Source organism: Pholcus phalangioides, unplaced genomic scaffold (genome assembly GCF_987345545.1).
Source record: "Pholcus phalangioides strain wild (caught in Gottingen) unplaced genomic scaffold, Ppha-v1.0 ptg000007l_1, whole genome shotgun sequence".
Lineage (NCBI taxonomy): Eukaryota > Metazoa > Arthropoda > Arachnida > Araneae > Pholcidae > Pholcus > Pholcus phalangioides.
In genome coordinates this window covers 14,180,002-14,193,118 of record NW_028301600.1, presented here as the reverse complement: position 1 = coordinate 14,193,118, position 13,117 = coordinate 14,180,002, and the positions used below count along the sequence as shown (strand labels likewise).

The following is a 13,117-nucleotide window of genomic DNA, read 5'->3' as shown; positions in this document are numbered from 1 at the left end:
TTTTTCCAGTTACTTTCAATACGCTTAATTAGGATGCTATGTTGCAAAAACTATGATAAAAACTAGGCAAATACAATGTGTTGAATCAAGCATAATTAATGCAGATTAATTAGCAATTATATACAGGGTGATTATAACTAAAGTTCTGATTTCAAAACACTGTAAAATAAAAACCACTGGTCAGAATGACTTGAAAATCTGCATGAATGTTCTTGAGGCCATGGAATTTTGTATGGCAAAAGGGGGGGGATACTTTAAAATGTAAAATAGATGACGCTGTACTCATCCAACACATGAGAAATTTGCTCGCAGAATGGATATGACAGCCAGTCAAGGCAAAATGATAATGCAATGAGCATGGCATGATTTCATAATTCATGGAAACATCACAAACATGAAGTCATTTAAAAAAAACTACAACTTATGCAAGAAATGTTAACAATGCTGTCCACTGTAATCTAACTGTGAGGTTGAAGCGCAAAAAAGCTTGTTCAACTACGGATCAGAGTATGTTATGGTAATGATGTGTGTGAAGTTTGCAATCTCACCATTGCACATGACATTTTGGGGTATCCACAAAGTCAAAAGTTGCAAGGGTTATAGTAGCGTATTCTCATTATATTCAGGTAAACATGGCAGCCAGGTGCTGTATCATGTTGTTATTGTAAAAATGGTTCTTTAGCAACTACTTCACTGGGATTGCAATGTGCAGTACCCACAACTTTTAACCGAACGATGGCATCATCTTGGGTTCTAAAAAGTTGTGGAATGAGGCAGTTTTCACCAAAAATTATGGTTTGTGATTTTCTACCCGAATATGTGCAATTTGTCTTGATGAGGGGTCATCTACATATTTATTATTGTTCAAACTTCGAAATCTTCAATGTAAACCCCTATTTTTTTTCATCTTATCTGATTTATCGCATTGCATTTACCCTAAAAATTAAATTTCATCGCTGTAAGTATAAAAATGAGAGAGATATGAGTAAAAATGTGTTTGGGGACGCTCTCAACATTGAGAAACTGAATTTCTCAAGGTTGATTGCAAGGGGAAAAAAGACACACCAAACAAGTTTCGAACGATAAATACCGCATATGCTACGCGAGTGCTTGGATTTAGTGCTGCTAAAAAATAAATAGTTTCTATTTTATGGAGGTGAAAAAAAAAACTTTTTTTTATTACTCTTCATTTTAGTGACTTTATATCCGAGATTGAATGAATATTTATACCATAATTATTTCAAACGATGTGTCACAAAGCAATTGTTTGTGATGACAATTTCATGAATTCAGAAAAAAAATATAAGAATTTTCCGTTGAACATTGCACTATTTTATATTATAATTTTGTTTCATTTTGCAATTCCTCAATTTTTAATGCTAAAAAAATACAGATGAAACGAAATGCCGTGGCTTTAGCAGAGACGTCTCCACCAATAACCACTACCCTAAACTTGGCGGGCACTAAGATGATTTACGCTATTGGGAGTTATTTATTGATTATTATCTCCATAAATATTAACATCAATTTAATTGTCTGGTATTAATTTGTGAATTCTTTGCACGTTATTATGTTTACCATTTCAGCTCATGAATATTGTCTAAGGAATGAAACGAATTTCTGAAATGGTGAAAAATTTCAAAATTTCGTTGTTTATTTGTTTACTTGAATTTTTAAAAAGAAAAAAAAATGTTTGAAAAAAAAAACTGGATGGATGACTTATTTATCGTATCACCATATACTTAAAACATTACCCATTTCAGTAAAGTTATGAGCTTCATATTTAAACATTTTCGCATAATTTGTTATGAAACATTTTTCAATGAGTTTCAAATATCTAGTATATGGTCTCTAAAAGTGGTCATTTCCATATAATCACTCGTATCTTGCGAAAGAGGTCAGATTGGAATGAAAATTGATTCTGTTGGGTTTTTGACTATGCTGATTCGAATGAAGTAAAAATTAATGTATGCTGCTATTCATAAATTTTTAAAATATGTTTTAATAATTCGTAATTCATACTTTAAAAAAAAGCCAAATTCAAAATGAGTAATAAAATTATATTTGGCTCATTAGAATCTATCATTTAATATAAAAATTAATGAGATACCAATATTATTTCAGCAATTATGCTCAAAAACAAGATGTTTCCGTTTAACATTACGACACTCATTTTTCAATAATTTATATTTCACTAACCATTCGTTCAAAATTGATGAAATTTGGTATTTCGGCATTTCTTGAGATACTGAATCTAAATATGGAAGAAAAAAATGGGGTTACCATTGAACTTTCAAAAGTTGGATCTAGTTTCAACATCTAGATGCCCCCTTAAGAAAAAATGAATTTAATACACTTATGGAAGGTCTTAAACGAAGAAGAATGGTACCTTTCTTTTTCTTTTACAATAAATAGAATCCAAGATATTGCCATCATTCGGTTAAAAGTTGTGGGTACCGTGCATCTTGATAAATGTTGTGCTATCCTCCACAAATCAAAAAAAAATGTAGGTGCCAGTTAATTTCATTAAGAGAGAAGCATGTTTGTTTTTCATCAAGAAAAACAATCCTGAGTAATGTTTTTTCCCTGGGACTTTATGGCCGATTCTCATGTTGGAAGAGATACATTATTACGAAATCGAAAAAAAATTGAAATCGTACAAATTGTCTCATACTTACACTTCATTTTAGCAATGATGCACTTAAAATTTTAGGTGCCAAAACCGATTTTCTAGTCACTCTGGCATCTGTCCAGACCTGCTATTCACACACTGATGCTGTCGAAGTGGCAAAATGATATGGTTGTGCAAAATAAATTATACAGCTGGCCAAGTACAGCATCATCTACTTTGTATATTTTAAAGTATTTTTTTTCTTTCGCAAAAAAAAAATTCCATTGCTTCATCCAATGGACCCATGAAAATTTTCAAGCCATTATGACCAGCAGTTCTTATTCATGTTTTAAAATCAGAACTTTAATTATAATCACCCTGTTATATAGCTGATTATTTTTCATAAATCACTTACTACTGTACATCCTAACCAAACGGTTACCCAGTCCATATTCTAATGAATTTCTAACTGAAAATTATTTGGACAGGGATCACCGGCCACTTGACAAACTGGCCAGCTTCGAGCTTTTACTACTTTACAGTAGAACCTTGATTAACTGGGGGTAATGTTGAAAATACGTTAAAAAATAATTCAATATTAAGCCTGTTGGCGATATATGGTACGAGATGTGCTGCTTCCTATGGAAAGAAAATGAAAATGTCTGTGAGGTAATGTAACCAACTAGTACACTGGTCCTTGTCCTTTAGGAGCAGCTGGTGCCTTTTTGGATTGTAAGACCACCTGCCTTTATCACGACAGTGTGAAGTCACTACTGTTGCTGCTTCTTTGTGAAGGAAAAAAAGCTTGTAAGATAACAACACCACCACCACATGTGTGATGCAATTCTCATTCATGAATTTGCTCAAGATAGAGCATCAGAATGTAGCGCAAAGTTAGAAAATGCAGTAAGAATGAGAAATTTTGGTACTGTATGTAATTTTCAGCAACTGAGATACTTAATATGAAAGAAAAATTATATTCAGACCACTTTCATGAGATTTTTTTGAAAAAAACCACTTATATCATCTTATACTATTCAAAGATATACCATCAAAATGTACCCCAAGAATAGAAAATGTGGTAAGAATCAAACATTTTGGCTAATATTGAACCAATATATTTTTTAGGGGGAAAAATTATACTTAGCCCACTTCTATGTGATTTTTTGAAAAAAACAGACTGATTTTTTTTTAAATTGGTGATGTGTCATCAATGAATTATTAATATGTCACATCAATGAAAAATTATACTTAGCCCACTTCTATGTGATTTTTTGAAAAAAACAGACTGGTTTTTTTTAAATTGGTGATGTGTCATCAATGAATTATTAATATGTCACATCAATGAATTATTAATATGTCACATCAATGAATTATTAATATGTCACATCAATGAATTATTAATATGTCACATCAATGAATTATTAATATGTCACATCAATGAATTATTAATATGTCACATCAATGAATTATTAATATGTCACATCAATGAATTATTAATATGTCACATCAATGAATTATTAATATGTCACATCAATGAATTATTAATATGTCACATCAATGAATTATTAATATGTCACATCAATGAATTATTAATACGCCGTCAATCGACTGCTTTAACAAGGGCGACACCAGTATCAATTAGTAAGAGACAATTCTAGGTTGTGGTGTCGCAGGGTATTTTTTTCTAATGTGGTTGTTAATAAACGCAACAGCTTATCGCCGGGCATAGTAAATTCTTATACAAATGACACATTTAAAAAAGAAATAGGATAAACATGTTTGGGTAAATCGAGAAGCTATCCATACTTAGAATAAGACAACCATAAATATTTTTTACGGGCATTGTGTAATATTTTATTATGTATATACAGTTTTTAGTTTTTATGATTGCATTTGTAATTAGGGGGTTGCGTATTTTTCTAAGCCACCTCTTTGGGCATTTTGGCTGTTATGACCTTGTACTTAAATGGCAGAGAATACCTTCAGGCATATTGACATACAGCTATTATTGGGGAAAAAACATATGTAACGTATCGTGCATTGGAAATAACATTTTTTTAACACTTCAAGGTTTCTTTCAGAAAATTGCAGTACACATTTCAGTTTATCTGATAACAAGCTTACTCTTATTTGTCCAAGAATTGACCTGATCTGTGGTTCAAAACCCATGTCCAGCATTCTATCTGCTTCATCCAAGACTAAATAAGAACAATTATCTAGCCGAATCACATTATTTTCAATAAAATCAATAAGTCTCCCTGGTGTGGCTATAATTATTTGGGGACCTAAAGCAGAAAAATAAATTCACATAGAGAGAAATTCAGATAAAATTCAATAACATTGAGCTTTTTCAATATATAAACTCACTGAACTCACCCTTTTTTATTTCCCACAACTGATGATCTCTTGAGGCTCCACCAAAAATGCAAGTGTTTTTCAATTTTGCAGGCCTGCAAAATTTATCACAGACATTTTTGATTTGTTGGGCTAATTCTCTTGTTGGGGCTAAAATCAATACCTAGACAAATAAAAAAATTTATAGTAAATAAAAAACTGAAATAATAAATATATTTCACAAGCCAGTCATTTATTTCATACATTATTATAGGCTTCATATCACCCAAATGGTGAAACATAAGATTTAAGATGTATATTAATTATGATTTGATTAAAGAAATGATATAAAACATTAAACATTGTTCACATCGCAGCCAACGTTTTTGCGTGGCGAAATCATCAACAACAATACCATTGCCACCCATTGTCGGTCTACTATAAGCTCCAAAAATATAAAAATATTAGCAGTTGTTGTTTTTACATTATTGTTATTTTTTTCCTGTGAAGTAAAGATTAAATTGATTGAATATACAAAGCATGCAACATTTTCCCTTTCAAAAACTTTTCTGACAATGTTGAAACACATGATTTTTCAAACAGAATTTCAACAAATAAAAAGGAATTAAAATGTAAATAATGCTTCATTCAAAGATTTCACTACATAAGGTGAAATTTCACTACTATGGTATCAGATGCAAAAATAAATATATTTGCAACAATTTAGTTTTCATACATCTTTTTTTGCAATTGCTTTCACAATTTAATATTCAGTTCTTCTATTTTGAATACTTAAGAGAAGTTCACTATTTCTGAGAAATTGAAAAGTACTCAATAACATGTAGAATTATATTGAAGAAGTCAAATAGAATGGTAAGGAAGTCAAAAGAATTGATTTGTGAACTAGATTTCTATGATGGCATACAACAAGATGCATAATCATATTTTGTTTTCCTGAAGAGCTGTATTGCTGCGGGTTTTTTTTTTTTTTTCTTATATTTCACACATTCATTTTTATTTCTTGCAAAAGAGTAAAACAAGATGATACAAAAAAAGTAATTGAACCTTTGATCTTTGATTGCTACTATTGATCAAATTAACTGTAAATTCCAATAAAATTGGTTCCTAAACAAAAAGAATGAAAACCAAAACAAATGAGGAAACAAATGTAGCAGTTTTGAAATGGGTAATAGAGAAACAAAGACTATGCCTCTAAATAGTCCTCATATTTAACTTTATATTGTTGATTCAACATTACATCTACTGATTCTCAGGCACTTATTGTTGGAATGATTTTTGTAATTTGAACTACAGTAAATCTTTGCATTATGAGTAAAACAAGGTTAATAAACTTGTAAAAAAACTTTTAATAAGCTCATAAAACAACAGTTTAAGAGCACTTTGCATGGCCAGCAAAAATATTAAACAAATTTTAATTTGATAAAATAGTGATGACTTATATTATGAGCAAAAGTTTAAAAATTTTTAACAGATTTTGACTTTATAAATGAGAGATTTCTTGCAATACAAATAGCACTTTTACTAAATTCTTCTATATGAGGACTAGTCTACAGTAAAGCGACTATAAAAGAGAGTGGGCTTGTCATTCATCTTTGAGCTAATAACAGGTTTGCCATTCCAAGTGAGATCTTGGAAATCATTAAAAAAAGTGAAATAGAGAACAGTGATTGACTACAGCAATAATACTGATGTTCCACAAATCTGTACTAATATGCCACATAAGTCAGAATGGTATTCCAAGGAGCTTTAGCATACAAAAGAGATTTTGTGCATTCACATTGTCTGCTGAGCATCATGTGATCACAATTAAGCAAACAATTCCCATTCTTAGTGCGATACCTATGACTGTGAGCAAGGCAGTTTCAACATGTTCAAGAGCTGAGCCCAAGCATTTTTCAATAAAAGATTGAATTTAACAAAAAAATTGTATGTACATGCATATTAATGAAAAACTTCAATGGTTTAGGAGCCCTTGTTTGACTTTGGCCATTGGGTAAGATGCCACTAACTACAAGAGTGGATTCATAGCACAAGCCAATTGTCTTGCCCTTTTGCTGTGTGTTAATGCAAGCAGGGATTTATGGAATGGGCGTGTAATGTATATTTTAAGCTTGAACATTTTACTGGTTTTTTTTTAGAAATACATATAAACCAGGGCTTCATAGATCCCAGGACCCAGGTTGCAATGGTGACTGAAAATTTAATATCTGTGCCTAAAATTTTCCAAGTGTGGTTGCTTAATAAATTGCAGTCTGAGAAAAACACAAAAATTTCAGAATTTATAATAGTATGTATACAAATAGAAATTAAAAGGCTATAACAGGCTAATTGCCAAATGAAGTGACTAAAACGAAAAATCAAGGGGGAAAAATGCTTATACCAAATATCTATTATGTTGCTGTATTTTAGACATATTTGACATCCAGATATTTTATGGGCATCTTTTTTTCAGCCACCTCTTTGGGCATTTTGCCTGTTGTGGACTTTATATTTGTATATGGATGTCAATTATTGCCAAGTACAGTAACACAAAATTAAATAATAAAGAAGCTAAAAAACAAAAAATACACTACCCATAAAAAATATGGTTGACATTAATTAAGCGTAAATCCTATCTAATTAGCCCTCATGTGCACAAATAACATTGGTGTGACAAAAAATAATTAGGCATAAATTACATAACTAATGCCAGGGTTTGACAAATCTCAGGCGTCAGGTCGCCATGGTGTCTACAAAATCTGTATTGGAACCCAAAATTTTCTACTTGTGATTGCTAAATTGGAGTATAAAGGATCACACAAAAATATCTGATTTCATTGCAATCTCTCTTTTAACATAAGAAGGGGCCATAAAGTGCCAGAAAAGTTGGAAAACAATATTTAGGACTGTTTTTCACAAGGAAAAATTATGGTTGGCTCCTAGAAAATTCCACTGGCACCTAAATATTTTTTTGATTTGTAAAATCAAAAATGCTTGGGTAACATGACCAATCAAAAAGGCACCCTTACATTTGTCTAAAAAAATGAAAGTGTTAATTATTACTTAAATGCTTTGCATACGTGCAAAGCATTTTCTTTTCTGACCTCTTCTGAACTCTGGAAACATTTAAAATTATTTTTCTCTGATGTAGCTACTTTTTGTTTAGAATACGAGTACCTCATTTTTTCAAAATTATTTTCATATTCACAAGTATCTACAGCCTCACAGTTTCAATTTTAAAAAAAAAGCTGAACATGTATTATAAAGAACTACTGTTCAAAAAAACAGATGTTGCGGTTTCTTTCTTTTTAACTTTAGACCCAGCACAAAACACGTCATCTTATTTGGCTAACGAACCTTTTTGTTACCATGGATGCACAGGCTAACATAACTTAGCAGTGTTGTAAGCTGAATTTTCCCACTATCATAATCAGAGTTGCCTTTACTCATTTAATTTATGTTCGCCTCAGAATCAATTTCTGTAACTCTATTTCTCTTTCAAAAGCTTTCAGATCATTTCATGAAAAATGAATGATTAGGCTAAGAGAAAAATCAGCGTTCATGCAAAATTTTCAAAATGAAAAATAAGGAGTTTTTAACGAGTTTCAAGCAGTTTTTAAGGGGTCATGGCAAACTTCATAACTTACAAGTTTTACAGCAAAAAAAAGGGGGTGGGGTACATATCCAAATTTATTTTTAATTTGCAAACAAATTTTCCCTCTTCTCAAAAATATAGATGTAGAAGTGGCTCAAAAATTACAAGTTTTGATTTGTTACCCAGCATCATAAGAATTCATAAAATAATCAATCCACATACATGCTTTCTGTTGTCACCAAAGTGTTCTAAAACCTTCACGTATTAGTCAAAAATATAACTCATAACAGCATCACAAATTTATAAAAATTCTAAAAGTGATATTCATTCCCCCTCCAATCATTCAAAATAAAAACCACAGCTGACAAAGATTTTTCTTACAAAATTATTTATATTTGCAGCAACTCTTCAGGGTTCATACAAAATTTTCAAAATGAAAAGTGAGGAGTTTTTAAGATGTAATGGAGCCACGCCCTCTCCGAAAAAAAAATTACACCAATAGACAATAAAATAAAAAAAGCCCACATGTGAATTGATTTTCATTTAAATGTCTTTTTTCTTTAATATCTATTTCAATGTTTCCAAGATTTCAACTTTCAGAATAAAGGGTATGATGGGTAGGAATTTCAGCTGCTGAAAAGGAAGAGATATGCCTTGACTGTATGCGTGAGTAACAAGCGACAAGAGAACACAAATTCAAACAGTAACAGAGCATGATGATCAAGATTAGGTATTGAGAAGTATAGTAAGAAAGAAGAGAGAGAGTTGCGGTAGTATATAGTATTAAAATTATTTAAAGAAATCGAAAGTGATGTACTGAGTTTGCAATAAATTTTGTTTTTATCTTGCTTGAGCTGTGGCCACTTCTGCCAGAGAGAGATACAAATACAATGCCACAACAGGCAAAAGCCCAACGAGGTGGCTGAGAAAAAGATGCCCATAAAAATATGGATGTCATATATTTCAAAAATACAGCAACCCAATTAAAAATGTAATTAATAAAAATTATAAAGAATATATACACGTGATAAAATATTATATAATGCCCATAAAGAATGGGCAGATGTTAACCAAATAAGAGTTAAATCACTGTAAACTGTTTATGAAAATATGCTCATAAGCTACAAAATAACAAAATCAAATCCTTTCTATACATTGTTTTTTTTTTCCAAAAAAGCCACAAAAAGGAATTTTAAGAAAACGTGTCCAGTTTTTTCTTCTATAAGTCATGACAGCTTCACATGATCTGCATTTGTGAATGAGTCAAAAAATTATTAAAAATTAAATATTGGGGAAAAGTTTATGAACATAGCTATACTGGGAGGAGGGGCAAAGCCTTCCTGCACCCTTTGGCGGCAACACCTTTTTCTCTTCACATCATATCTTGTTTATTTTGTCCCACTTCATCAAAGTGATATGAAAAGTGGCATTTGAAAGCACCAGCTTACTGAGGAATTTTACAATCTTAAAGCAACAAAAACACCAATGAGATTCATCAAGCACCCTTCCAAAATGGGTGAACTTCCCTCATGAGAGTCCCCAGCCTGGAGTCCCCACCCCATGAGTACCACAAAAAATTGTAATTCATATTCATTTCACTAACGACTAAAATCCAAGAGCCCCAACCAAGGAGCGGGAAGTGAATATGCAGATTTTTTATGGGCCCGATACAGTGATTTATAGCAAACTTTTCCTGCTAAAATTACAAAAGGCTGAAGGTGGTTTTCTGTGGTTCCCAACTTCAAGGCGTGAATGCGAGCCGATCTCCACTTTAAAAAGTCTCTCCATAGAGAGCAAGAGACCTACAAAGGAGTACAAATGTAATTCAATCATAACACATCTCTATAACACATCACTTCTGAAATATAGATGGCAGCACTGAAAAATCACACACTACATATGCACTCAGACTGTTAGGCACACACACACACTTTCAGCACAACTTCCTAGATAGTAAATTGCCCATATATGGTAATAGACCTGAGTTGTGCTTGGTTTGAAAGAAAGAAAGCCCCCCCCCCCCCGGAAATCACTCACTTAAACAATCTGGGAATGTGCCACAGGCCGCTCAATTGAAGTAAGAATTTGCCACGAGCCACTTAATTCATCTGTAAGTGTACCAGCGCCACTTGAGGCAGGCCACATTTAGGCCTCCAGACCAACCATGGCCCCCGCTCTGTCCCCCAGGTCACATTTAGACCATGTGTTGAGCACATGTATGCTTTAAAATAAGGGGCTGTTCAAGTATTAGGTCAGCAAATTTTCAGCAATTTTTGACTCACCCCTCTTGTCAGAAAAAGTCAGCAAAACTCTCACCCTCCCCCTGTCAGCGCTCTGCCCTCTTCCTCCTAACGCTTATTGGTGGAATCTGAATCTGGATTGGGGGACTTCCCCCCCTAGATGATCAAAAATTTTTTTAATCCACAAAATATTTTTGAAAAGAATTGTAAAAATATTTTTTTACAATTTCGAAACAAAATATCTTTATATGTTATTATAATCAATTTTTGTTGATTTCAATGCTATTTGAAGGCTAAGAACTCAAAATTGTTCAAGAAATTCATTGCGACCCTACCTCTCTAAGCCCTTGGTAACCCTTGACCCGCGGTAAACATTCGGCCTGTGCGGACCAAATGTGGCCCTGGCGTTATGATGTGGCCTGTCCCTAAATCTATTTTTGTAACAATGAACCAAGTGACACATTTACAGATCGCTTAAGTGACTCGTGGCACAATTCCAGACCATTTAAGAGATCCCTTGAGTGCCATGTGACAAAGTTTTAGAGCATTGGTGCTGCCATCAGTGCGGTTCTACATCCCTCAAGTTATCCGTGGCAAATTCCCAGATTACTTAAGTGATTTGGGCATAATCACAGATCACTTATATGACGCGCAGCACAGCTCCAGAGCATTTGGATCCGCTAGGTATTTGAAGATCACTAGAGTGGCTCTGTAGGGGACTCAATAGGGAGAATGTTAGTTCAGGTGCCCACAAACTAGTGAAAAGTTTTACTCGTTTTACCGAATTGTTACAGAATAAGACGTCATTAAGAATATTTCATATTTTTTATAAAGGGTGGTTGATGACGTAAGAATCATCCAACACTTTCCCCCCCCCCTTCACGTCATCAAGTCAGCAAATCGAAAATCCCCCATCCATGCTGACGTAATACTTGAATGACCCCTAACATAAAGATACTGAAAGTTATTTTCTGAACGTTAAAAACAGTGGGTTCAGCTATAGCGGCTGATCGGCTAGTCCTCCCCCCCCCTCCTGTAAAACCAGACGTGGCTCGGGCTGTCACTTTTAAAAGCCGGGTTTTACTAGCAGGTTTTCTATGCAGCGCCACACGCCATCTATTCATCAATATGAAAAGCAGTATGACTGTTTTCCTACAGAGCGCAATATGGCTCACGACAGCGCTTTACGCCGATCGTGATTGGCAGACTGCTTCTGGAGGAGTTAAGCGTCGTGTGCTGCGCGTTTCAGCGATCTTCTCTTCATTTTCGTGTTGTGTCTCTTCCCTTTAAACCGGAGCATGCAGCCGATAGAGTAGATGACGCCAGGGTCATATACTATATAGCCGTCCTGAGCTGATGCACCACGCTTGGAAAACGCAAATGCATAACGTCATTATGTAACTCATTTCTGCCGACACGAAATGATCCAGTTAGGTTCATGCGCCGCAAAAAGCCTACTCCTACGAAAACCTGGCTTCAGGGATGAATGCTCGTTACGGGATCCCAGGAGAGATAAACCCATTGTCTCTCTCATGGAATCTCTTCTGTGTGGATAGAGCCTGTTCCTCTTCCCTTTTTTTGCCTTTTTATTTACGGCAACCGATCTGCGAAACAGATTCGCTTTCGCCACTGGACTTCAGTTTTTAGCACTTTAAGGCGCGGCGGCGAAAAGATACGCTTGTCCTCGCCCCCTACTCCAGTGGAACTGAAATTTTTTGTCCCCTCTTCTTTTTCAGTAGCGAGTTGTAATGTGAATAACACACATAAAACACATTAAAAAAACTGCGGAAAGCAGTGACATTTTGCGGTTTTTCAGAATTTTTGTAGTGAGATATTGGCTGTAAGCAAAAGGGAAGGAGGGATAAAATAGGAATAGTAGGAGAGAATTGCGGTAAAAAAAAAGGCGATTGCGGTGAAAGTAGGAAAATAGTAGGAAAAATAGGAAAGCTGCGAGGTCTGCACTCAGTATACTGCGTAATATAGGAGGTTTGAGACATTGTTTCGCCACATAAGTAAAAACTTTTTTAAAAAATTTCTCACCGCCGGGCATGGGGGAGTTTTCGGCTACTGGTTCAGCGGAGTGATGTCGTTCTATGGACCATCGATTTCCAACGCTGACCAGTTTGCGACATAGGCAGGAAAACACGTCAACACTAGCGATTCGGTAAAAAATCGTATTTTTAGAAGTAAAAGCGTATAATCATACTAATTTACTAAATATGACAAAATCGTAACGGTTGGCAGGTATGCACAACCATTGGATGTTCCAATCCCATCCCCTGCTTTCACATTTCCTATTACAAAGGGAGAGAGCGTTTTTTTTTTCTCTTTTCT

The 13,117-nt window shown here is 34.0% G+C and overlaps 1 protein-coding gene across 1 annotated transcript in view; it reads right to left on the bottom strand.

Annotated features, from left to right (window-relative positions):
- Positions 1 to 13,117, bottom strand: part of LOC149084947 (uncharacterized) — a 97,892-nt gene that overhangs the window by 47,214 nt on the left and 37,561 nt on the right. The window contains exons 6-7 of the mRNA XM_089232692.1: positions 4,991 to 5,132; positions 4,739 to 4,899 (exon numbers count right to left, since the gene is read on the bottom strand). Coding sequence (XP_089088818.1) covers positions 4,739 to 4,899; positions 4,991 to 5,132 — 303 coding nt within the window. The remainder of the gene's footprint in view (positions 1 to 4,738; positions 4,900 to 4,990; positions 5,133 to 13,117) is intronic.